The sequence below is a fragment of the Phyllobates terribilis genome, unplaced genomic scaffold, assembly GCF_046119375.1.
Source record: "Phyllobates terribilis strain yellow unplaced genomic scaffold, ASM4611937v1 Scaffold_1__5_contigs__length_1240528914, whole genome shotgun sequence".
Taxonomy (NCBI): Eukaryota; Metazoa; Chordata; class Amphibia; order Anura; family Dendrobatidae; genus Phyllobates; species Phyllobates terribilis.
This window is the reverse complement of record NW_027362761.1, coordinates 415150591-415178326: the sequence shown is the minus strand read 5'-3', so window position 1 is coordinate 415178326 and position 27736 is coordinate 415150591. Positions and strand designations below refer to the sequence as shown.

Genomic DNA, 27736 nt, shown 5'->3' with positions numbered 1-27736 from the left:
CAGGTCTGGGGACTGGGATGGCCATTCCAGAACATTGTAATTGTTCCTCTGCATGAATGCCTGAGTAGATTTGGAGCGGTGTTTTGGATCATTGTCTTGCTGAAAGATCCATCCCCTGTGTAACTTCAACTTTGTCACTGATTCTTGAACATTATTGTCAAGAATCTGGTGATACTGAGTGGAATCCATGCGTCCCTCAACTTTAACAAGATTCCCGGTGCCGGCATTGGCCACACAGCCCCAAAGCATGATGGAACCTCCACCAAATTTTACTGTGGGTAGCAAGTGTTTTTCTTGGAATGCTGTCTTTTTTTGCCGCCATGCATAACGCCTTTTTGTATGACCAAACAACTCAATCTTGGTTTCATCAGTCCACAGGACCTTCCTCCAAAAAGAAATTGGCTTCTCCAAATGTGCTTTTGCATACCTCAGCCAACTCTGTTTGTGGCGTGCTTGCAGAAACGGCTTCTTTCGCATCACTCTCCCATACAGCTTCTCCTTGTGCAAAGTGCGTTGTATAGTTGACCGATGCACAGTGATACCATCTGCAGCAAGTTGATGCTGCAGCTCTCTGGAGGTGGTCTGAGGATTGTTCTTGACTGATCTCACCATTCTTCTTCTCTGCCTTTCTGATGTTTTTCTTGGCCTGCCACTTCTGGCCTTAACAAGAACTGTCCCTGTGTTCTTCCATTTCCTTACTATGTTCCTCACAGTGGAAACTGACAGGTTAAATCTCTGAGACAGCTTTTTGTATCCTTCCCCCTGAACAACTATGTTGAATAATCTTTGTTTTCAGATCATTTGACAGTTGTTTTGAGGAGCCCATGATGCCACTCTTCAGAGGAGATTCAAACAGAAGAACAACTTGCAAGTGGCCACTTTAAGTAGCTTTTCTCATGATTGCATACACCTGGCTATGAAGTTCAAAGCTCAAAGAGGTTACAAAACCAAAAAAAGTGCTTTAGTAAGTCAGTGAAAAGTAGGTAAGAGTATTTAAAACAAGAAAATGATAAGGGTGCCCATACTTATGCACCTGTCAAATTTTGTTTGAATGCAGATTGCACATTTTCTGTTAGTACAATAAACCTAACAAACACCAATTTTTATAAAACATTAAGCTTAAGATTAATAGGGGTGCCCAAACTTTTTCATATGACTGTGTGTGTGTATATATATATATATATATATATATATATATATATATATATATATATAATGTATATGTATATCATTTTTTTTTTTTTATATATATTATTGGGTGTATCCCGTGTGATGTGTCATATTGGCGCACTATCATTCCAGTTATTTTGAATAGTTAAAGGGAAGCAGCCATTTTGCACATGATGTAATAGCGATTTTCTCAGTAGGACTGTGGCCAAGCTGGAGGTAGTCAAATGGAACAATGTCACTTAGGGGAGAGTCACACGGCCATATTACACAGGCAATGGTCGCAATGCAATGCTCAGACTCTCACGTCATGAGCGTTTAAATTGGACACACAAACAGATCTTCAGAAAAAGTATTTCTAAAGTCCGTTTATAATATGTAAATGAGGGCTCTGTCTAGTCAACGGGGCGTAAGTTTTCCCAGACCAGGCAGCCCACTTAGCATGTTATCACGCCCCTGTAGGTGTGATAACATGACTTACAAAAGCTGGTGTCCTCACCAGTGCTATACATATCTCGAGCATGCTCTCGGCTTTGTTCCCTCACATCATTGAAGCCGGCACGCGTACACCTGGCTTCAGAGGCTCAGAGAGGCGCACTGCACGTGATTGGAGATGCAGAAGACTTCTGATCATGCGCATACACCCGGCTTCAGAGGCTCAATAATGTGAGGCAATAAAGCCGAGAGCATGCTCGAGATATGTTATAGCGCTGACGATGGCGCCAGCTCTTGTAAGTCGTGATAACATGCTAAGTGGGCTGACTAGTCTGGGGAAGTTAACGCGCAATTGAGTAATCGAAGGCCTCATTTACATGTCATAAACAGACTTTTTCTAAAGATCTGTTTGTGTCCATTGTTATAAAGGGACTGTTAGGCTAGGAATTTAGATAGGTAGCCACAACTGCTGGTGGTTCTGGGGACACTTGGGACCTGACAGGTTCCCTTTTAATAGTCCTGTAAACCCCAGACTAGATCATAGGATCGACTTTTCCGAGCCAGGTTCTTTTGGTTACTCAAAAGTCCCAAATCCAAAATCCAGTATCATTAAACCCTTTCAGTAACCTGGCGTTACTGGTACAGCTTACATTACGACACATATCTACTATCCAGGGCCTTACCGCCTTCTTTTCTATACCATGGAAACTTAACCAAAACCCCCATGGCCCGTATATCAGTCAATTTGGTCCATGGGTCTTCTGTATTTGATGTCTGACTCATCTGGCCCTGTGTGATGGCTCCCGTTACTAACCTGTACGACCATACATTGTCACATCTGGTGGGACAAAGGAGGATTATATTGACCCTTCATGTGTAAATTGTGAGCCTCATGTTCTGCTCCAGAACTGGATTTAGTTCTGCTTAGTGCTAATTTACGTGACTTCACATCCTCAGTTGATGGATCTATATCCGACTCTGTGCAAAGAACAAGATAAGGTTCTCTCTGGCATCACTAGATTGATGAATGCAGCCTGGGCAGACTCTCAATTATTCCTCTGAGCCCATTTATTTTTCAGATTTGTTATGTGATCTCAGCCTTGGGATTATAACAAGAGGCTTTTCTTGACTGGTGTAAAAGATACAAATACCTGACATTAGCTCTCAATAGTCTGGCTGTTTTGCACGCTCTGTGCTTTTATGTGCTTTATGCAGATAAAGATATGAGATGATAGATTTCATCCAGGCACAATTCCTTTTTCTGAAGATAGGACTGCAGATTTGCCTAACGATTAAGCGTTTGCCTTCTGAATTATTATCCTTTATACGACACACACATATATGGTGTATATATTTCTTGGTAAACTTTATTCACCTCTTCTTTTTTTAGGCAGAACAGAGTTTTAATGAAGAAGAAGAGGAGAAACTTCAAGCTGCCTTTTTATTGGATAAACAAAGTCTTAAATTGGTTTTGGAGACCATTTCCTTCATTTTGGAACAGGTATTGCAAATCACCTAATTAATAAAGATAATTATTAAGGAAGATTTTCAAATCCACATTCTGAAAGCCATATTTTTTTACCATAAGTGTAACTGTGTGGGCTTGTTTTATTGCAGGATGAAATCTGTTTTATATTAACAATGTTATCCGAGCATGCTCAGGTGCTAACTGAGTATCTTCGGCGTGCTCGAAAAATAGGTTACAGTCTTCGCGGCTGCATGTCTTGTGGCTGTTCGACAGCTGCAACAAATCCAGGGATTGCCTAACAAACAGGCAATCTTTGCATGTGTTGCGACTATCGAACAGCTGCAAGACACGCAGCCGTGGAGACTCGAACCTATTTTTTGAGCATGCTGAAGATACTCGGCACCTGAGCATGCTCGGATAACCCCTTATCCGAGCACATTCGCACATAACTAGTAAGTATCTTGTATTGATATGAAATGAGTTATCCTTGGGATAGCTCATTAGTGTCAGATCAGCAGGGGTCAGACATCCAACATCCCCTTCTTACAGCTGTTATAATTTTCAGCCGTGGCCGGATGCAATCCTTGAATGGAGATGCATTGTGCAAATATATCCAATATGTAGTACTCAATGCCGCTTACTGCAGAACAGCTGCTCAAGGAACTGACTCCCTGCTGTTTAAGATGTAGGCAGAAATGTTTCAGTTTCGTGCCGAATACTTCAGCACTAACTCCTATTAGTACATGATGGTGATCGCTACATGATGAATGGAGCTGTGCAATGCAGCTTTGTTCAATGTGTTTACATCCGTCCGCTGCTGGGGCTGGTGGGTGTCGGATCCCAATTGATCTGACATTCATGACTTGTTATTAAGATAAGTCATCAGTACCTTGTCAATGGACCACCCCTCTAACTCTGCTTTCAGTGGACACATTGTTTTTCAGCTGTTTATTATGCAGAATAATTAATGTGTTAATTATTTGGACTATCCTGGGGTTGATGCTCTTAGTTACACCCTTGACTTTCATTGCAACTAATTTGCACTTCACAGTAATGTCAAAGGAGCAAAAATAAAATGGTGATTGAAGCAGCCATCACCCTCTTACACTACTTAGATGCTGCAGTCACTATTGACCGTGCCATGTAAAGTCTAAGCATCTAGGATCAGAGTTATCTCCTTTCTGGTCATTGCCGTGCGATATTTTTTTTATTTTTATTTATTTATTTTTTTTATTTTTCTTCTCTTTTTCTCCCCCTGTTTGAAATGTTATTTTACTGATGCCCTCTGCTGTACATTCACCGCACAATGTGTGACGGGGTTACTAGTGCTAATCATTCCTACATCCTCCTGTTATTTTCTGCAGTAACCTGGACTCTACATCTCTAGGGTCGTTGCCTCTGTACTTTGGTGTCATAGATATTCCTCATTGCCGAAAACAGCAGCTGTGATAAAAAGCTCTCATGAAAATTCTCTATGATTACATTTTATTGTTATTAAAGATTTATTAGATTTTATAATAAAGAGAATACCAAAAACAACCAAACTCTCTGATCAGTTTTAGATAGTACAGTTTGATTTGTGCAAGAAATGGCTGCATATAAGGCCTAGTGAACATAGCATGGACTTTTTAAAGATTAACCAATAGCCTTTAATGGGTCCTATCATTCATAGGTTCACTATATAGTACATTAAAAAGTAATTTTACACCGTTCCCTTTTTTATACCAGATGTCCCCACCAGACCAAGAATTGCACCTTGCCTGGTCAGTTGTTGACTACTTATGGCAGTCAGATGTTTTACACCACAAGGTTTTTAAGCATGTGGTGGAGAATAGCTGTGATATCTCAGTCTATGACCAGGTTTAGGAGTTCTGTAATTTGCAAAATGTGCATTTGGATGTGGTTTCTTTTTTTTTGCATGCAAAGAAGTAAGGCTGAGTGCACATCGTGTTCATGCACCGCGTTCTATGTGTATATCAGGACCGAGCTGCGGGTTAACATTTTCATAAGCCACCACCCATAGATGGAGGTACACACACAGATAAGTCCAGAAATATTTGGACAGTGACCGAATCTTCGTGATTTGGGCTCTGATGCTACTATTTGTGATTTAAAATGAAATTACTGAGCTGCAGTTGAATTGTAGACTTTCAGGATTAATTAAAGGGGTTGAACAAAAATATCCTATGAAACGTTTAGGAATTGCAAAGATTTTTCTACAAAGCCTCCCTAATTCAGGGACTCAAAAGTAATTGGACAAATTAACTTAATCATAAATAAAACGTTCATTTTTAATACTTTGTAGAGAATCCTTTGCAGGCAATGACTGCCTGAAGTCTGGAAGCCATGGCCATCACCACCAGACACTGGGTTTCCTCCTTTATGATGGCTTGCTGGCCTTTGCTGAAGCTGACTTCAATTGTTGCTTGTTTGTGGGTTTTTCTGCTTTAAGTTTTATCTTAAGCATGTGAGATGCTGCTCGGTGGAGTTGAGATCTGGTGATTGACTCGCCTATTGCAGAATGTTCCACTTCTTTGCCTTAAAAAATTCCTGGGTTGTTTTGCACTGTTTTGAGTCATTGTCCATCTGTACTGTACTATCACCCTTGCTGTTATTGGTTGAATCTGAACAGAAAGTATAGCCCTGTACACTTCAGAATTCATCCGGCTGCTTCTTTCTTCAGTAACGTCATCAATAAACACTAGTAATCCGGTGCCATTGGAAGCCCTCCATGCCCATGCCTCCACACTGCTTCCACCATGTTTACAGAGGATGTGGTGAGCTTTGGATCATGAGCTGTTCCAAGCCTTCTCCTTACTTTCTTCTTCACATCATTCTGGTACAGATTGATCCTCGTTTCATCTGTCCAAAGAATTCTTTTACAGAACTGGGCAGCCTCTTTTAGACTTTTTTTTTTGGCAAAGTCTAATCTGGCCTTTATATTTTCATGGCTGATTAATGGTTTGCATCATGTGGTGAACCCTCTGTATTTGCTGTCATGAAGTCTTCTCTTTATGGTAGACTTAGATACTGAAACACCTACTTCCTGGAGCGTATTCTTCACTTGGGTGGATGTTGTGAAGAGGTTTTTTCCCCTTCTCCCATGACAGCACCACCTGAGAGAGAGGGTATCCGCCCACCAAGGACAGGAACCTACTGAATAAAAAGGCGGTACCTCTCCTCCGCATCAGTTTTTGGTTCCTGTCCCTGATGGGAGCCTCACCAGGTGGTACCTCACGTACCTGGATTATGGACGGTGCGGCCTGGAGGCCGTGGAAGCAGCAGATGGTCCCTGTTCCCAGCCCATCTGGCTGCTGCCCGGGTCTGCGTGTGGGGAGGAGGTGCTGTTTTTTGGATTCCTCCCCGCGTGCGCCGGGGCCTGCGGCCAGGTCTGCGCCTCGCAAGACGAGCTGAGCGTGCCGGCCGGCAGGTCTTCCGGGTCTGCGCACGTGGGGGCGCGTCGCACCCTGTGACAGAGCGCGCCGGAAGTCCGGGCTGAGCACGCGCGGGGTGCTGGAGCGCCCTATCACGGAGTGCGCCGGAAGCCGGGTCTGCGCATGCGCGGGTGGAAAGCCGTTATCCCGCTGCAAGCGCGCCGGGTGCCGCTAGGCTGCGCACGCGCAGAAGGGAGCGTATCTGCTGTGTAGCACGCCAGCTGGCTGAATTTAAATAAAAAAAAAAAATAAATAAATAAATACATTTTTTGGGAATGAGCACGCTGCCGGAAGGGGAGGAGCCTAAAGGAGGTGGAGCCCTACTGCTTTTAAGGATGGGGAGCAATCAAGATGGCGGTGTCTGCATCCCCGCCATGATGAATGAGGAGCCGCAGTCTCCTGGGCAGCAGCTGTCACCGCCACAGGAGGTACAGCAGCAGCTGCTGCCATCAAAGCAGCGCAAGCAGCTTAAGCAAATGGAACATCGAGAATCTTCCCATCGACAAAGTCACAGCAGTGGAGGGCGTGCGAGTTCCGGCAAGACTGGTCAGAAAAGACTTCGTCAGTCCACCTCCGCCTCATGTGAACGGCAACCACCGCCTCCGGCACCCTAGTCTGAACGGCAGTGTGGTGAGTGATCTTCGTGAAAGTCTCACCCTGAATAATGTGCTCTTCTCTCTCTCTTTTCCTCCTTCTTCTCCTTTCATTTCTTGGGGCAGGAGTGTAGTGCTAAAAGTAAAAACAGGGAGTGTGCTTTATGCAAAATCGGTCTTCCCACCTCCTATGCCAAAAACCTTTGCTCGGACTGTATTCAGAAAACCATTGCAGAGGAGTCCCCCAGGTTTTCTTTAGAATTAAAGGATCTAATCCAAACAGAGGTCAGAGAGTCTTTAAGAGGCTTAACCTCACGCAAAAAGAATAAACGAAAACTAGTTTCTTCAGAATCAGAGGAATCAGTGGAGTCCCGTTTTACAAGAGAACTGCCTTCCTCCTCTAATCTCTCCTCATCATCATTGGAGTCTTCGGATGATGATGGGGGGGGCAGACCTTGTTTTTCGGTTGATAATACTGAGAGACTAGTTAAAGCCGTCAGAGGGACTATGGGTATTACCGATACCAAGGTGCCCCGAACAGTCCAGGATGTTATGTTCGGGGGCTTAGACCAAAGGAGGAGACGCTCATTCCCGGTCAATGACAGTATTAAATCTCTGATAGAAAGGGAATGGAAGAAACCGGAGAGGAAGGGTCAGCTGCCGTCATCCTCCAAGCGGAGGTACCCCTTTGAGGATGAGGATGTGGCTAAATGGGACAAAACCCCTAAGATTGACGTGGCGATTTCAAAATCTTCAAAAAAATCCACTCTGCCCTTTGAGGATTTAGGAGCCTTAAAAGACCCGCTGGATAAAAAAGCGGAGTCCTTCCTTAAACAAGCCTGGGAGTCGTCAGCAGGGGCCCTTAAACCGGCAGTAGCAGCCACCTGCACCGCTAGATCTATGATGATCTGGCTTCAACAATTGGAAGACAAGATCAGGGGGAATGTGTCCAGGGAGAAAATTCTATCGGACCTTCGTCTTGTGCAGGGAGCGGCTGCATTCCTGGCAGATGCATCGGCAGATTCAGTTAGGCTGGCTGCCCGGTCTGCAAACCTCTCTAATGCAGCCCGTAGGGCGCTATGGCTCAAAAGCTGGCCAGGGGATGTGCAGTCAAAGTCTAAACTGTGCTCAATCCCTTGTGAGGGGGACTTCTTGTTTGGCAAAGGTCTAGATGACATCCTAGATAAAGCCGCAGACAAAAAACATGGATTTCCCACGGTGTCTGGTTCCCGGTTTAACAGCTCCTTTCGGAAGAGAAAATACAGCCGCAGTAAAGCTCCCAGAGACCAAGGAAGCTGGAAAGACAGAAAGCCGTATAACAGAGGCTTCATGTTCGGGGGTCCCTCCTCCGAGAATAAGAAAGCCCCTAAGTGACAGTTCCCCCCAGGTGGGAGGAAGATTGTCCCACTTCCTGCCTGCCTGGAAGGAAATTTCATCCAATCCTTGGATCTTAGGGATAATCAGGAGGGGGCTCACATTAGAGTTCAAAAGCAGGCCCAAGAACACTGTCAAAATATCAGCCCCCAGGAGTTTAGCGGAACAGATAGCCTTACAGCAGGAAGTTCTCTCTCTGCTCAGGAAAGGAGTTCTTGTGGAAACACCTGCACCCGAGCAAGGAAGAGGATTCTATTCGACTCTCTTCCTAATAAAGAAGCCGGACGGCTCCTTCAGGACCATTGCGAACTTAAAGAGGCTGAATGACCATTTAGTCTACAGGCCGTTCAAGATGGAAACAATAAAATCAGCCATAAAGCTGTTATTTCCGGACTGTTTTATGTGCGTCCTCGATCTGAAGGACGCCTACTACCACGTCCCGATTTTTCCACATCATCAACAGTTTCTAAGAGTAGCTGTACAATTCGGCAGGCACGTAAGGCATTTTCAGTTCGCAGCTCTTCCCTTTGGCATTTCCATGGCGCCAAGAGTCTTCACAAAAATTATTCTGGATGTCACAGCGCACTTGAGGGAAAGAGATATTTTGGTCATCCCTTATCTCGACGACTTCTTAGTAGTGGGCAGATCAAGTCAACTCTGTGCTCTAGCCCTGGCGGACGTCACGGCCAGTCTAAGACGCCTAGGTTGGCTATTAAATCTGGAGAAGTCAAGGCTGGAACCAAAGAGGGTTCTGTCTTTCCTGGGTCTCATTCTGGACTCAGAAAACCAAACCTGTCTTCTGTCAGAGGAAAAGAAGCTGAAGATCAGATCCCTAATATCTCAGATTATCAGCAATCCGACCATGACCCTGAGGAGTGCAATGTCTCTGTTGGGTACAATGACGTCTTGCATCCCGGCTTTTCAGTGGGCCCAGTACCATTCCAGATGTCTTCAACAGGAGATTCTGGCAGCGGACAGGCGGCTCAAAGGTCGCCTGAATGGGAAGATGTCTCTTCCAGATGTCGTGATCAACTCCCTGGACTGGTGGACATCTCCGGTCAACCTATCTTTGGGGGTTCCTTGGACCTTCCAGGTGTCGGATACAATTACAACAGACGCAAGTGCAGAAGGTTGGGGAGCTCACCTAAGGGATCGTTCTGTACAAGGCCTCTGGTCGGACAGCGAGACAAGTCTCTCTTCCAACACGTAAGAGCTGTTGGCAGCGAGAAACGCTCTAAAAGAATTCAGTTCTGCTCTTCAGGGTCCTCACGTCAGGATAATGTCAGACAATAGATCAACAGTCGCCTACATCAATCATCAGGGGGGTACCATGTCTCTCCCTCTGATGTTAGTAGCTAATCAGATCTTCAGGTTTGCCGAGAGTCGGCTGGTCACGCTCTCGGCGCTGCATATAAAAGGGGAAGAGAACATAAAGGCCGATTTCTTGAGTCGTCACACCTTGAAACAAGGAGAGTGGGAGTGGAATCCAGCCGTTTTTCAGCAGATTGTGGGTCGGTGGGGACCGCCCCAGATAGACCTATTTGCAAACAGACACAATCGGAAGACCGAAACCTTTTGCTCCCTGAATCCAAAGGAGGGGGCGTTTGCGGTGGACGCGCTGCAGATTCCATGGGATTTTACTCTAGCTTATGCCTTTCCCCCTTTAGTACTGATCCCTACTATCCTGAGGAAGATCCGAGAGGAACGGGCGAGGGTTATAGTGATCGCCCCGTTCTGGCCCAAGAGACCATGGTTCACTTGGATGAAGAGAATGTCCCAAGCAGATCCATGGGTTCTTCCGGACATCCCGGATCTCCTCAGGCAGGGCCCAGTCTGTCATCCCCAAAGAGCAGGCCTGCATTTGACGGCCTGGATTTTGAGAGGTCGCTATTGACGCAAAGGGGGTTTTCTCCGGATCTTGTTACTACCCTTCTGGCAAGTAGAAAGCCGATAACAACTAGAATCTATGGTGGAACCTGGGCTAAGTTCTTGTCTACCTCGTGTCAGTCTGCCAAAGGGAGGATTCCTATTGAGGCCATACTAGAATTCCTCCAGAAGGGGTTAAATATGGGACTAGCCACCAGTACTCTTAAGGTGCAGGTATCTGCTCTGGGGGCACTGTATAATTATGACTTGGCAGCAAATAGATGGATCATTAGTTTTATTAAAGCTTGTCATAGATCCAGACCTATTCCTATTCCAAGAATGCCTCCTTGGGACCTTTAATTTAGTTCTGGAAGCGTTAACCAAACCTCCCTTCGAGCCCTTAGAGAAGGTTTCAGAAAAAATCTTAACTTTAAAGACTGCTCTACTGGTAGCCCTGACATCAGCTCGTAGAGTCAGTGACTTACACGCACTGTCCGTTAACCATCCATTCACTCAAGTTTGTACGGATAGAGTAATCTTAAGACCAGACCCGGCCTATCTTCCAAAAGTAGCCTCCAAATTCCATAGGACGCAAGTAATCACTCTCCCTTCCTTCTATCCTAATCCTAGGGATTCTGAGGAACATAAGCTTCACACCTTAGATGTTAGGAGGGTGTTAGTCTGGTATTTGGAAGTTACAAAAGCCTGGAGAAAGAGTGACGCCTTATTTATATCCTTTCAGGGGGCTAGGAAAGGACTTAAGGTTACAAGGGGGACCATAGCTAGATGGGTCAGGGATACTATTACCTTAGCCTACTCTTCTAGCAATCTGCCGGTTCCAGAGAACCTGAAGGCCCATTCCACCAGAGCGGTAGCTGCTTCCTGGGCTGAGAAGGCGGATGTGCCCATCGACATCATATGTAAGGCGGCAACTTGGTCATCCCCCGCTACATTTTACAAACATTACCGTCTTGACCTTTCCTCTTCTACTGATCTGTCCTTTGGTTGGAAGGTGTTGCAAACGGTGATCCCTCCCTCTGGTATTTGATCTCTATAAATCTCTCAGGTGGTGCTGTCATGGGAGAAGGGGAAAAGATCCTAGTTACTTACCGGTAACGGGATTTTACAGAGCCCATGACAGCACCCTATTAATTCCCTCCCCTTTATCACTGTGGTGTGCACTTTTTAAGGTGTTTAATACAAATATTGAGGTGGTGGTTATGTATTAACCTGTCTTCGGAGGCCCTCTCATGCTCTGAAACAAAACTGATGCGGAGGAGAGGTACCACCTTTTTATTCAGTAGGTTCCTGTCCTTGGTGGGCGGATACCCTCTCTCTCAGGTGGTGCTGTCATGGGCTCTGTAAAATCCCGTTACCGGTAAGTAACTAGGATCTTTTTCACCATTGAGAGGATACTGCTATCATCCTTCACTGTTGGCTTCTGTGCACGTCCAGGCTTTTTTGAGTTTCCAAGGTCACCAGTGCGCTTTTTTTTGTTTTCTTGCAAAATGTACCAAACTGTTGATTTGGCCACTCCTAACATTTCTATGATCTCTCTGATGGATTTCTTCTTTTTTTTTCAGCCTAATGATAGTCTGTTTCTTTTCCATTGAGAGCTCCTTTGACCGCAAGTTGTGGTTTCACAACAACAACATCCAAATGTAAATGCCACACCTGGAATCGGCTCCAAACCCTTTACCTACTTAATTGATGATGGATTAACGAGGGAATAGCCCATGCTCCCCATTAATGAGCTTTTGAGATAATTGTACAGTTACTTTTGGTCCTTTGAAAAAGAGGCAACTACATATTAAAGCGCTGTAATTCCTAAACCCTCACTCCAATTAGGATGTGATTACCCTAATACTCTCAAATTAAAGCTGAGAGTCTACACTTTAAGCCCATATTGATAATATAACTGTAAAACAGTTAAAGTGCCAAAACTTGTGTCACTGTCCAAATATTTCTGGACCTAACTGTGTATATAGTTATATATAATTATTGTTTTTAAACATCTACTTGTGAAAGCATGACTTTCCAGTAGTCATAGCTGTCCCTACCATGTTGCTATTACTCTTAGACCCACCTTACTCTGTTGTCTTACAGTACTAGTCAAATGTTTGAACACCGCTGTTCATGCAGTGGTTTTCTTTGTGTTTATTGTAATGTGCACGTTGTAGATTCAGACTAAAGGCAGCAAATCCTTAAAGGAGCATGTATGGAATCAAGGTGTAAAGAATCACTTATGGAACCAATCAGAATTTGTGTGAAAGCTTAGATTCTTCAAAGTATCCTCCTTTTATTCTGATGACGCTTTACACCCCCTTGGGATTCTGTTAGTCAGCTTTATCAAGTATCACCTGGAATGGCTTCCAACAGTCTTGAAGGAGTTCCCAGAGGTGCTGAGCACTTGTTAGCTGCTTAATCTTTACTCTGCGGTCCTACTTAACCCAAACTATCTCAGTTGGGTTGAGGTTGGGTGATTGTGGAGGCCATGTCATCTGATGCGGAGCTTCATGACTCTCGTGCTTGGTCACACATATTTTGCTTTGATTGAAAAATTACATAAAAGTGCATAAAAGTAAAGAAGGAGATTAAGAGACTAATTGCTTAGGTATTTTTTTAAAATTTTTTTAGTGTTCCTTTCAAGAAACCAGAATGCTGAATTGTTATCACAATGACCTGAAGTGTTTTGTATTATTTTTCAGGCTGTATACCACAATTTAAAAACGCCGGTGTTTCGTCAGCAGCTGGAGAACATCCATCTTGAGCAGAGTAAAATTGAAGCCTTTGCCAGTGTCTGGGAAAATTCTGGGCCAGAGACTGTGGAGAAATTTAGACAGAGGACTTTTACTCCTAAAAAGGTAATCATGCCCCTGACAGATAATTGTTAATAATGGATTCCTTCTCGTCTTTACTACTAACAGTCGGAGGTTTTTCTAGTGCTTTCATTTACATAAGAGCAGCTGTTTAATGTGGTTTTCCTTGTCACCTCTGATGACAATATTTTTTATTTGTTCTTACTTCAATGCCTCTATTTGGGGCTAAAATAATTTTTACAATTGAGTTTAACTAAAAATTTTGCAGCAGTCAGTTTCTGAGCTCTCCTCATTTGATTTAAGACCACATCTGTTGTAGGAAGTTTTCCTTAGATAATTTTTTGGAAAACTGAAATTGTGCTACCCCATGTAGAAACCAATGTCCCCAAATAAAAATTAGAAAAGCGCAGTGTGAAAAGACCAGTTAGGCTCTGTTCACACCACATTTTGAATCCTGTAGAAAAGAGCATATTTTCATTTAATTTAAAAAAAAGAACGCATCAAGATGAATTGTTGGTACAAGCTCCTTTTTTTACACATTGAAAGATTTTTCAGCATATTCCATACATTTTTGTAGTTGCCCTTGTATAGGGAAGACCAATCTGTTGCCAACGGAGGCAGAAAGGGCATTATTTTGGCTTCCATCAGGTAAATGGGGCACTAAGGATATGTTAAAAGGTTTATGCATGGGGAATTTTTCAGATGTTTGCACCAAATTTAAAGGGAATCTGTCATCTCCCCCCCCCCCCCCCCCAGGTGATATCAGACCTCTACTACGGGCATACAGGGTATAGAAAAGTAAATCTATATATACCTGTATGGCCCATAGTAGAGGTCTGATTGCAGAGAAATCTGTTTTTACAAACTCTGTTTTCCACAGGCTTGGCAATCCCCGCCTATCTGTTTATTATTCCCTGAAATCCGCGCCTATAAGCTTAGTTACCATATTCTTTCCCTCCCCTGCACATCACAGGGCCCTGTGACGCGCACTGTGCTCCCTGACTTCCCAGGCATGTGCAGAGCGCCGCTCACATAGAACGCGCTTTGCTTTACCCTGGCCCATTATCTCCGTCTACTGCGCTGCAGGGTTCTATTGAGCAGGTGCCGGGAAGTGACACTGACTCCCCGGCACCTGCGCAATGCCCGGGAAGTCAGGGAGAACAGTGCACTCCACAGTTCCTGTGACATGCAGGGGAGGGGGAGAATATGGTAACTAAGCTTATAGGTGGGGATTTCGGGGAATAATAAACAGAAAGGCGGGGATTTCTTAGCGTCCGGGGCGATGCCAAGCCTGTGCAAAGCGGAGTTTCTAAAAACAGATTTCTACTGTGGACGATACAGGTATGTATAGATTTACTTTTCTATAACCTGTATGCCCATAGTAGAGGTCTGATATCTCCCAGGTGGGGGTGACAGATTCCCTTTAAGGCTTGAACTCGGTGTGCATAGAACCTTACTTCACCTGCAAAAGAGCTCAGCGGAAAAACAAAACTCGGTGTGAATCTGGCCTCGCATGGAGCAAAGTTATAGGAAGCGATCTTGTACCACAGTGGACAGTCTGCCTTATGTTTTAGGAAATCGGTTGCACACCTTTACACTTTTATACATACACTATGCATCAGCACACTGCGATTAGTGAATGTGTGAACTCCACTATTGCTGAAAACGTTGAAACTGTAAAGTTTTACATGGTTAACATGTTTTGATCAAAAAGTGCAAAAGCCATCCAAATACGTCATGATGTACCTAAATATGGATGGTCCCTATTACTTATTGTCTATCTCCATGTGCTAAACCAGCCTCATCTGAACTGGGGAAATCAAAGGGGACCAGGCGTAGCTCACAAATAAAACCTTGTCTGGGAAAGATGGCTGGATAAGAGTGCTGAATCCTGCAGGCTGGGCATTAGTGGTAGGGACCATCCATATTCAAGTACACCTTGATCTTGGTTAAGTGCCTCTTACACTTTTTGATCGAAAAAACACTAACGAAATACCTTACATTTGTAATGTTTAACAGCAATATTGCAGTTCATGTATTCATCGCAGTGTGCTGATACATCGTGTGTGTATAGGTTTGTATATTGGCTACACAGTGAATTTATGCACCTGTACATTAATAAGTTGGACAGGCCTTACTTTTTTCTTTTTCTTTTTTGATGTCCACTTTTCTGTAGACACAAATGTAAATGCTTGTGCCAAAAGAAAGGTCACAAGGGGGCTCCATAAACAGGTGTTTAGCTTTTTTATTTCCATACCCTCAGAATACTAGCACTTTTCAGCTTTTATCTACTTTTAATCTACGTAAAACCAGAAGACCCCTTTATATGGACGCTGTGCACTACTTGGTCTCCTTTTCCGCCTGTTCCCATTGATATCATTATCCTTTCATTCTCTGACGTCCCACATCTCCTCATGTGCATTATATCTCATACACAATCTCTTTTTAGATTCATATTTTATTTCCTGAATTTACATGATATTACCGCAGCTCTGCTCTGCAGTCCATTTCCTCCATCATTTATTGTCTTTGAAAGCAGGAAGGATTTTTTCCTCGACAGCCGGCAGGTTGTGTGCAGGTACCGGGTAGTGACAGAGGACTTGTGTGCATTCACTCCCAGACACATCCAATGTGACTGCCCGGCACTTGAAGATGGAATCTCTATTACTTGACAAGGATCAAGCTTCTGTCTGGCGGCCGATTCATACATCAGAATTAGCAGTCTGGAGAGCATGTCCCGGCTATGCCACACTTAATGGGCGAACCGATAACTGCTCACAGCAGCTAATATGTATACGACACCTTGTTTAGCTAGAAACTTATAGGATCAGAATCATTAACTGTCATGGAGCGTATCGAAGAAAAGCGCGCCCCATCTGAGTTATGACTTCTCAGGAAATTGCTCTGTGTACAATCTTATAAATGCCACATCGCAGTTCCAGTCACAGTTTATGCGTTTGTGATAAAAGATGTTGTCGGCTTCCTGAGGGGCCCATAGTGCAATAAGCTGCAACATATTACGGGTCTGACTTTTCTGTTAGTTCTGTCTTATCGTTCCCTTTAATCTACCGCCTCCTGGTCCAGCAATTCCAAAATGTATCCACTTTTTTTTCTACCTAAATGTCTTAGCTGGGATCCTGCAATAGAAAATAAGTGATTCTAGTATTTTCATATACAGGTGCCTCTCACAAAATTAGAATAGCATCAAAAAGTTAATTTATTTCAGTGCTTAAATACAAAAAGTGAAACTCATATATTATATAGAGTCATTACAAACAGAGTGATCTATTTCAAGGGTTTATTTCTGTTAATGTTGATGATTATGGCTTTCAGCCAATGAAAACACAGAAGTCGTTATCTCAGTAAATTAGAATAATCAACAAAAAACAACTGCAAAGGCTTTCTACATGTTTAAAAAGGTCCCTTAGTCTGTTTCAGGAGGCTCCACAATCATGGGGAAGACTGGTGACTTGACTGATGTCCAGAAGGCAGTCATTGACACACTCCACAAGGAGGGTAAGCAACAAAAGGTCCTTGCTAAAGAAACTGGATGTTCACAGAGTGCTGTATCCAAGCATATTAGTGGAAAGTTGAGTGGAAGGAAAAAGTGTGGTAGAATAAGGTGCACAAGCAACTGGGATAACCGCAGCCTTGAAAGGATTGTTAAGAAAAGGCCATTCAAAAATTTGGGGAGATTCACAAGAAGTGGACGCTGCTGGAGTCATTGCTTCAAGAGCCACCACACACAGACGTATCCAGGACATGGGCTACAAGTGTCACATTCCTTGTGTCAAGCCACTCATGACCAATAGACAACGCCAGAAGCGTCTTACCTGGGCCAAGGAGAAAAAGACCTGGACTGTTGCTCAGTGGACCAAGGTGTTTTTTTCAGATGAAAGTAAATTTTGCATTTCATTTGGAAATCCAGGTCCCAGAGTCTGGAGGAAGAGTGGAGAGGCCACAATCCAAGCTGCTTGAGGTCTAGTGTGCAGTTGCCACAATCAGTGATGGTTTGGGGAGCCATGTCATCTGCTGGTGTAGGTCCACTGTGTTTTATCAAGGCCAAAGTCAGCGCAGCCGTCTACCATGAAATTTTAGAGCATTTCATGCTTCCCTCTTCTGACTAGCTTTTTGTAGATGGAAATGTCATTCTCCAGCAGGACTTGGCACCTGTCCACACTGCCAAAAGTACCAATACCTGGTTTAAAAACAACAGTATCACTGTGCTTGATTGACCAGCAAACTCACCTGACCTTAATCCTATAGAGAATCTAAGGGGTATTGTCAAGAGAAAGATGAGACACCAGACCCAACAATGCAGACAAGCTAAAGGCTGCTATCAAAGCAACCTGGGCTTCCATAACACCTCAGCAGTGCCACAGGCTGATCACCTCCATGCCACGCCACATTGATGCAAAAGGAGCCCCGACCAAGTATTGAGTGCATTTACTGAACATACATTTCAGTAGGCCGACATTTTCGATTTAAAAAAAAAGCATTTTTCAAGCTGTTATAAAGTATTCTAATTTACTGAGATAATGACTTTTGGGTTTTCATTGGCTGTAAGTCATAATCATCAACATTAACAGAAATAAACCCTTGAAATAGATCTTTGTTTGTAATGACTCTATATAATATGAGTTTCAATTTTTGTATTGAAGAACTGAAATTAACTTTTTGATATTCTAATTTTGTGAGAAGCACCTGTATTTCATCCATATAAACTGTTTATATATATATATATATATATATATATATATATATATATATATATATATATATATATATATATATATATATATATATATACAGTCATATGAAAAAGTTTGGGCACCCCTATTAATCTTAAGCTTAATGTTTTATAAAAATTTGTGCTTTTGCAACAGCTATTTCAGTTTGATATATGTAATAACTGTTGGACACAGTAATGTTTCTGCCTTGAAATGAGGCTTATTGTACTAATAGAAAATGTGCAATCTGCATTCAAACAAAATTTGACAGGTGCATAAGTATGGGCACCCTTATCATTTTCCTGTTTTAAATACTCCTACCTACTTTTTACTGACTTACTAAAGCACTTTTTTTGGTTTTGTAACCTCATTGAGCTTTGAACTTCATAGCCAGGTGTATGCAATCATGAGAAAAGCTACTTAAAGTGGCCACTTGCAAGTTGTTCTCCTGTTTGAATCTCCTCTGAAGAGTGGCATCATGGGCTCCTCAAAACAACTGTCAAATGATCTGAAAACAAAGATTATTCAACATAGTTGTTCAGGGGAAGGATACAAAAAGCTGTCTCAGAGATTTAACCTGTCAGTTTCCACTGTGAGGAACATAGTAAGGAAATGGAAGAACACATGGACAGTTCTTGTTAAGGCCAGAAGTGGCAGGCCAAGAAAAACATCAGAAAGGCAGAGAAGAAGAATGGTGAGATCAGTCAAGGACAATCCTCAGACCACCTCCAGAGAGCTGCAGCATCAACTTGCTGCAGATGGTGTCACTGTGCATCGGTCAACTATACAACGCACTTTGCACAAGGAGAAGCTGTATGGGAGAGTGATGCGAAAGAAGCCGTTTCTGCAAGCACGCCACAAACAGAGTTGGCTGAGGTATGCAAAAGCACATTTGGAGAAGCCAATTTCTCTTTGGAAGAAGGTCCTGTGGACTGATGAAACCAAGATTGAGTTGTTTGGTCATACAAAAAGGCGTTATGCATGGTGGCAAAAAAACACAGCATTCCAAGAAAAACACTTGCTACCCACAGTAAAATTTGGTGGAGGTTCCATCATGCTTTGGGGCTGTGTGGCCAATGCCGGCACTGGGAATCTTGTTAAAGTTGAGGGACGCATGGATTCCACTCAGTATCAGCAGATTCTTGACAATAATGTTCAAGAATCAGTGATAAAGTTGAAGTTACACAGGGGATGGATCTTTCAGCAAGACAATGATCCAAAACACCGCTCCAAATCTACTCAGGCATTCATGCAGAGGAACAATTACAATGTTCTGGAATGGCCATCCCAGTCCCCAGACCTGAATATCATTGAACATCTGTGGGATCATTTGAAGAGGGCTGTCCATGCTCGGCGACCATCAAACTTTACTGAACTGGAATTGTTTTGTAAAGAGGAATGGTCAAAAATACCTTCATCCAGGATCCAGGAACTCATTTAAAGCTACAGGAAGCGACTAGAGGCTGTTATTTTTGCAAAAGGAGGATCTACTAAATATTAATGTCACTTTTCTGGTGAGGTGCCCATACTTATGCACCTGTCAAATTTTGTTTGAATGCAGATTGCACATTTTCTGTTAGTACAATAAACCTCATTTCAAGGCAGAAACATTACTGTGTCCAACAGTTATTACATATATCAAACTGAAATAGCTGTTGCAAAAACATCAATTTTTATAAAACATTAAGCTTAAGATTAATAGGGGTGCCCAAACTTTTTCATATGACTGTGTGTGTATATATATATATATATATATATATATATATATATATATATATATATATATATATATATATATATATATATATATATATATATATATATATATATATATATATATATATTATATTATAATATAATTACAATCTCTCTATCTCTCTCTCATCATTAGAAATTTAATGAAATTGGTTTAGATAACCCCTTTTTAAATTGCTGGTCATCCAGCATCAAGCTGAGTACAGTGGGGCAGATTTACTAATTGTGTTGAATATTCAGACACTTTAAACCAAGACGAAGCAGTCGGAAGGCCCTATTCACTTTAAATGGCTGTGAGCTGTTTGGCCGGCAGCTGTCTCTTCCGACTCCCCATACATAACTCGCCTGTGTTTTCCATTAGTGAGTTGCTGCCTGACTTCTCTGGTGGTGGCTTTGGCCAACTTTTGTCTAAAGTATATGGGGGGCCTTATCGTTGCATAAGGTATGTGCAGATTTAAGCTGGCCATACACATTAGACTGTTGGCCGAACAATGCTTTAGCTGATTGCTCGCCTAGCAGCCATCTCAGCCGACTCTTCTATATACATAAGCACTCATTCGGTAGAACACTCCTCTGTTTTCTATGAGTAAGCTGGATAATATTGCTATCGGCAGTCCGAAATCGGACATGTGCACTTTACACCTTTCCCTACCATCTGTCGTATGGCCCTCCTATAAATTAGACCATCAGCTGAACCAGCAATATCGGCTGTTTTAGGCTAAATTAGCCCAATGTGTATGGGGGCCTCTACAGTAACAGTGGAGCATAGTTGCTTTCTTATCTTCTTTGTTCCCATATTAGATTAATATAGGTCTGATTCTAGGCATCCTTACAAGTCAATTGTTTGAGGAGGCAGCAACATTCAAGGATGCATCGGTTCTCTTTCAATGTTTGCTCGAAACGGCATCCTATATTACTAGCGGATTTTCCTGGTATAACAGTTCAGTCTGATACACTAGAATATGGCTATTCTATAATAAATTGTAATAACCTGCCAAGCCGCTATTAAGAGCAAGGATCTACGCCTAGTAAACAGTGGTGGGGATGTGTCCAATGCTGGATCGTTTAGACTAGTGGTCCCTAACCTTTTTGATCTTGAGAGTCAAATTCAGCTCTAAGAAAGGATCATGAGCCACATCCAGTGCCCGCCCCCTAGTGGCAACCAAAGCCCCCATTACGGGTATAATGATAACCAAAGCTATACCACAGTAATCACCCTTATGCAGAATACCAAGATCCAGAGGTTCCCACAATATCCCCATTCAGTATTCTCCCATCAAACACTCCCAACACACTGTCGCATCCAGCTTCAAGCACCTCCTCTGACAGGTAGTATCAACCTATCTCAAGCATTAACATACTTGCATTATCTCTAAACCCCTAAGACCAGTATATGTGCATCCAGATCTGCGCTCCTGTGCAAAGCTACTCACAAAATTCACCATTTTGAGATGTGCTCTTCATACTTGTTTGCTATACCTGGAGTTAGTGCACCAAGCTGGTAGACACCCGTGAGCCACAATCAATGGAACCACGAGCCACGTGTGGTTCCAAGCTACAGGTTGGGGACCCCTGTTTTAGACTATGGGTGGGGAAGCCTTTTTTTCTGCCAATGTCCATTTGGATAATTATACCAACATTCTCAGGTTATAAACTTAAATTAATTATAAACTTAAAAATGATCCTGCTACATTTGGTCAAACATTTTATTTAACTCCCCTTTAGTGTGGGTGGAAGGGCTTCTCTTTGGTTAGACTTGTTACGTTAGGCGGTAGTGATGATATTGCTACTCGTATCTGTTTTTCTAGATTTGCGCCGGTCTGGAACGCAGTTAGTTATATGTCTTGTAAAGAACTGATTGCAGCAGTAAGCTGTTCCAAGCACAGATTTATATTACACTACATGTCTCGTCAAAGAGGGAAATTCACCACTGCTCACCTAACACAAAATTCAAGCAGTGGGAGGTCTGCAGTATACATCACATAGGAGACAACGAGACTTCTCTATATACATAACATAGGAGACACTGAGATTGCTGTATATACATTACATAGGGTACACAGATACTGATTTATACAACAAATAGGAGAGAGACACGAGGGCTGGTGTATGTAGAGCACATAGGAGACACCTAGGTTACACAGGGACTGATGTATATATGTGCTGTATATACACAAATCCCTATCACACTGGGGCTGGTGTACATATATCATAAAGGATACACAAGCTTTGGTATTCATTATATAGGAGACACTGCAACTGCTTCCTTCACTGTCAGGACAGGAGTGCAGGGCGCTAAGTCCACCACAAAGAACGTCCTAATGTTGGCACTGGCCAGCCTCCGGACGTAATAATGCATGGTGTACACAGCAGCAAATACTGCATGCACATACTCACGGTCCAGGGAAATTAAAGGGCCAGCAGCCCAAGCACTATGGTCCCCAGCAATGTGCCCAGGGACTGGAAGAAATCACCTCATGTGTTGAAGGTTCCCCATCCGTGTTTTTAACAGTAGATCCATGAGTGTGCTTGCAACTTAAAGCATTGAGGTTTAATCAGTATTAGTTTGATGTATACTATAGTGAACTTCCAAGTAGGTACATGATACCTTTTACTGTAAAGACAATCACTGTCACAAAATATTTCTACTGCGATTCTAAATGATCGCTCCAAAGCCATAGAAAAACAGCATTTGCTGACAGATGTTCTCCAAGATCTGCAAAAGGAGTGGAAATTAGAACTTTGTGAGAATATTTCTACAATTGTTGACAGACGTGGCAGAGTTGCGATCCCAAGGTCATGTGAAGTATCCACCCGGAATGTAGGATTGCCCATAAAGTCTGTGTACAGGCGAAAGCGGAAACTTCATCTCATCTGAAGAGCAGTGTTTTGGAGAGCATTGTGTCCTCTGCTGTATATAAAGCCCGATCTTTTATTTTCTTTTTACCGTATATAGCACGGAGCGGGGAGAGGATTAGCTTTGTATTTATTATCCTGATTTCAGCTGGCATCATCTTCAGCTTTTTTTCCTGATTGTATTTACATTATTTTCAAGATTTTCTTATTATATTTCTGTCTTTATTTTCGTGCTGAAGGAAAACTGCATCTTAATTTATTTACAAAAACTATTGGCAATAGCTAGACAACAAAAAGCTCATATAAATTCTTTTTTAACCTGATACTTGCCTCAAAAGGAAGGAAAAGTATATATAGATATTCCTCTGTTAATATGGGACCTAAAGCGAGCCATAGAGGTGATGTTTTCCAGAATCCACTGTCGGGGTAAGAAGAATGGGACTGGTTGGATTTTACTAGAAACACAAAACTGAGATAAGACGCTCAAAACTGTACACATATGATATCAGACTGCCATCTTATAAGCCACAATGTTTGTAGCCTTTTTTACAGACCAGGCTATTGTTGGTTTTGAGAATAAAAAGAAAAGTATAGGAGTAGCCCATCCAGTGACCTCATATTCAAAGATTAATTTTTAGTAGAAAAAAAAAACCGCGCCATCCTTCAGAGAAAAGCACCAGACAGCTTATCAAAGTGGCAAAATAGAAGAAAATATAATTTTGAAAAGTTATATTTTCGGTGCATGAGACTATTCTAGTTTCCTCTGATATGTGCGCTCCAAGTTATTTCGGAATTGTTTGTCGCCCTAAGCTTTTTTTTATTCTATTGATTTTAGCCCTTTGAAATGCATAGGGTGAAATTTTCGGCAAATCCACGCCTAAATCTGCATGTAATATATGCACACTTTGCTATTTATCAGCGACAGAATCCACAGCTGATTTTTTTTCCGGTATATGGGGAAGTAACTTTGAAATTCCCTTTTACCCACAACCTTGTCTAGAAAAAAGAAAAGCAAAATAAACATGGTCTCCAGCACTCTTTGCCCAGTTAAAATGCTGCTTATATTCCAGTAACATTATGCATGAGAAGAAAAGTAGTGGCCATGTTTAAACTCAGGACCCCATCTTTTTTTACTGAAGGGTGCGCCCTCCAGATGAGTTTGGCCTTGTAGCTAGCCCAGAGTTTCCTAATCTTTTGTCACCGAGGCCTAATGTGGGAACAAGGGCCTCTCCTTGTTTTGTCACCATGCCTTGGCTGCAGCAATAGTCTTAGTAAATGACTTTGTCACAATTTAGCGCACTGTATATTATAGTAAAACAAAAACAATTGGCTCTGTTGCTTTTCAAGATATTAGTGCAGCCATGAAAAAGCATGTAGAATATAATTACTCATGTCAACTGTCCCTTCAGCTGCGCCTTATGTTTTGATCTACAACACTCATCCAAAAGTCATCCTGCATGCACAGAGTGAGAAAGCAAGCAGAGGGAGACTGGAAGATTTTTATCAAGTGTTTTGTCTAACTCCAGAGCTGGATTCACAGCTACACAGCTCAGTCCTGCTATATAATTTCCTCCATGCTGCTGCTGCCTCTATGTGCTAACTAAGGAACGAAGAGCTGGAGAGATCAAAGCAGCTAGTCTCCTCCCGCCAACAGAGTCAATTGCAAATTGGAAATGGAGCCCTCAGAGGGAAAATCTGGTGTCATATAATGGCCAGAGATGATGTTATTCCTCATGTACTCAAACGAGACAGCTTGTTCTTGAAAGTATCATGACTCTTTTTCTGTTGGAAACTCAAGATAAAATCACTAATTACTGCTATATTATTAGATCATTCGTGGCTGTGTGCATCCATTCTTCATCATTCGGTGAACATCATCATAGTCCTAACATGCTCTGTATTGGAAGGATATGTGACCGGATCTGTCCTTCAGTGGCCTCTATTGAATAACCTTGTGCATGGCAAGTAAAACTTCCAGCGATGTGCTCATCTGTGGCCAATTCCCCCTCTGCACCTTCAGTCTTAGAGTCTTAAATGGCATAAAACAAAATTCTTTATTCAATATTATTAAAATGTAATCCACAAAGGTGGTGTCACAATATAAGTTATAAAAAACAGCACATGGTGAAATACAATCTATATGTGGGTGACATAGTCCCGGCTGACTAACACACAGTGTGAGCCCTGGTAAATATATAGCACTTGCGGCAAGCTACCACACAAAACTATCCGCACCTGTGTGCAGATAGGGTGAAATAGTATTCACATCAGGGTTCTGCTTACCGGCTGGTTACACAGGGACGTCAGGAGGGAAAAACAGATAGATTGAAGGAAAACAACAAGATCAGGTCGCCATCTGGCCAAGAAGAAACCTCGACGCGCGTTTCGCCACTATAGATGTGGGCTTTCTCAAGAGGCATGATATCGGGTGGGAAAGGAACCCTTTTAAATGCCTCCCCTCGTGATCACGTGATCGCAATATCGGTCACGTGACCGGAAGCTCATATGTGACCGATGTTCTATGGCGCATGCGCCGGGGGCTGAGGCCTGTCAGTGCGGGCAGCGGCCGTCACCTCGCAGCGCACTCCCGGAAACACGACACCGTGAACCGGAAGTGCGTGGCCAGGGTGAAGACAGCCGTGCCCGGACCAAGGGCCACGCACCCGGTGCGCATGCGCGCCGCATCATAGGTCGCAGAGCAGCACAGTAGCAAAAGATACTAGAATTAGAAAGAAGAACACATGGAAGAGGGGGAAGAAAGGCGGAAACAGGGAAGTGAGATATTTTGCATTGCCGCATAGTATACTTATATTGAGCATTGGCGTGTAGCAACAGAGATATGACATAATAAATAGATATAAAACAGTTATAAAGTACACGTAATCTGTTCCATGTGTTCAATGATGTAAGTTGCCACAGAGTAAAAGATGTAGTCCCACTTCCAAGCTATATAAAAAGGGGGGAATAAATAAGGAAACAAAAGAAGAAAAAATTAGAAGAATAATGAAAATAAATGAATTAAAAACCTAAAACCTCAGGCCAGGGTCAGATACGTAGAACCGGAGAAATTTTTAAACAGCTGAGACACACATCATAAGAAGGAGGCGAAACAAAGTACCTCATTTAGACCCCGGGGAACCATGGTATCCAGGTATGCAATCCATTTTGTTTCCTTTTGGGCAAGAATTTTGCTCCAGTTACCACCACGGGAACCCAGATGTAAAATATCTATCCCATGTACCTTCAAAGATTTAGGGTCACAGTTATGTTTGTGTTGGAAGTGATGCGGGAGATTTCTAAGTTCCCGTGGGTCAGCCACCGTCCTGGCTGCAAAGATGTCGCGCACATGCGCCCGTATCCTCACTCTGAGCTCCCTGGTGGTCAGGCCAATGTAGATCAAATTGCAGGCACAGGTCGCATAATAGACCACGCGAGTTGATCCGCAAGAAATATAATTGCTGATATGGTATTCACGGGAGCCATCAGAGGAGGTAAAAGAGACTGAGCGCACGGCATTAGCGCATGCCAGACAGTGGCCGCATGGAAAGAAACCCGTCCTGGGCCCCCGGGATCCAAATGGGTTGGTGGGTGGGGGGATGTAATGACTCCGTGTCAATATGTCTCCCAAGTTGTTGGCTTTCCTGGGAGTCATAAGCGGATAGTTACCCACAGCTTCTCGTAAAGAGGGTTCCACATTGAGAATTTCCCAATGTTTGGAGAGGATCCGCCGCATCCCCTCCCATTCATGATTGAAGGTGGAGATGTAGCGGATCCTCCCCAAATTCTTCTTCCCATCGGCAGGGGTTGGATATAATAAATGATGGCGAGATGTTCCCCTTGCCCTCCTATATCCACGGCCGATGCACCTGTTGCTGTATCCTCGGTTTTGGAAGCGTTTGGGGAGATCTGCTGCCTGTGTCTCAAATTGAGAATCAGACGAGCAGATCCGTCTCATCCTCAGGAATTGTCTGACCGGGACGGCGCCAATGGTTGAGAAGTGATGGGCAGATGAGGCATGGATGAGGGAATTAGTCGCTGTAAGTTTGCGAAATACATCCGTCTGGATGTAGCCACCTTCATCAATCGCCAGGTTGATGTCCAAAAATGGCATTTTATTTGGGTGGTAGATGTATGTAAGTTTGATCCCCCATTCATTCTGATTCAACCTGCCCATAAACTTCTGAAGTTCCTCCACAGAGCCCTGCCACAAGAAAAAGATATCATCTATATATCGTAGCCACGTCACAACCATGTCCGCACCCTGCACGCCCCCATCGCCAAAAAGCTCTCTCTCCCAGGCTCCCAGGAAGAGGTTGGCGTACGAGAGCGCACAGGCCGCGCCCATGGCCGTGCCGCGCTGCTGTAGGTAAACTGCATCCTTGAAAAGAAAATAGTTGTGGTGCAGGACAAAGTGGAGGAGTTCTAGCAAAAAATCACATGAGGGGCCGTCCAGGTCTGACCCCTGGAGGAAGAGACGTACTGCTTCCAGACCGAGTTCATGTTTGATACAGGTATACAGGCTTTCTACATCAGCCGTGACCATAAGGGTCTGATTATCCACAAGGACCCCATCAACCCGTCTAAGGACCTCCGATGTGTCTTTGATATAGGAGGGTAAAGTTTCCACTAATGGGCGAAGGTAATTATCAATGTAAGTACATATTGGGCCGTTAAGGCCTCCTATACCTGACAGAATCGGACGTCCCGGAGGGCAGAGGGGGTCCTTGTGGATTTTGGGAAGAAGGTAGAATGTAGCTGTGCGGGGAAATCGCACCGTCAATGCCTCCACCGTTTTTTTATCAATGATATATTTGTCACAGGCCCGGGCCAGGATTCCCTGGAGTATGGAGGAGAAGGAGGCCGTGGGGTTAGATGGTAATTTGGAATAGGTATTGGTATCTCATAGTTGTTTCAGTGCCTCTTTTTCATATTTGGAGCATGGCCAGATAACAATGTTCCCACCCTTGTCAGCCGGTTTGATAACTACATCCGTCAGTGCTTGAAGTTGGCAAATAGCTTGTCGTTGTAGGTGTGTAAGGTTATCAAATCTTCTGCGGGTAGACAGATGTTGTAAGTCATCTGTTACCAAACGCACAAAGATTTCTACTGCCGGACTAACTGACAAGGGAGGGAACCTTGTAGATCTGGGTACCACTGTCTTTAATGACCCACCTATTTGTGAGGGTTCCTGCTCCAAGAGTAATTCTTCAAGGGCTTGTACTGCCTCCCTCTCCGCCAG

General features: G+C 43.2%; 1 protein-coding gene across 9 annotated transcripts in view; it reads left to right on the top strand.

Annotated features, from left to right (window-relative positions):
* The window catches only part of COMMD10 (COMM domain containing 10), a 470400-nt gene that overhangs the window by 23264 nt on the left and 419400 nt on the right, over nucleotides 1–27736 (top strand). For all 9 annotated transcript variants that reach the window (XR_012320002.1, XR_012320001.1, XM_073676982.1 and 6 more), the window contains exons 3-4: nucleotides 2993–3103; nucleotides 13046–13201. Coding sequence is in view for 7 of the 9 variants with exons in the window: in XM_073676982.1 (XP_073533083.1) it covers nucleotides 2993–3103; nucleotides 13046–13201 (267 nt within the window). In the remaining 2 variants the exon portion in view is untranslated. The remainder of the gene's footprint in view (nucleotides 1–2992; nucleotides 3104–13045; nucleotides 13202–27736) is intronic.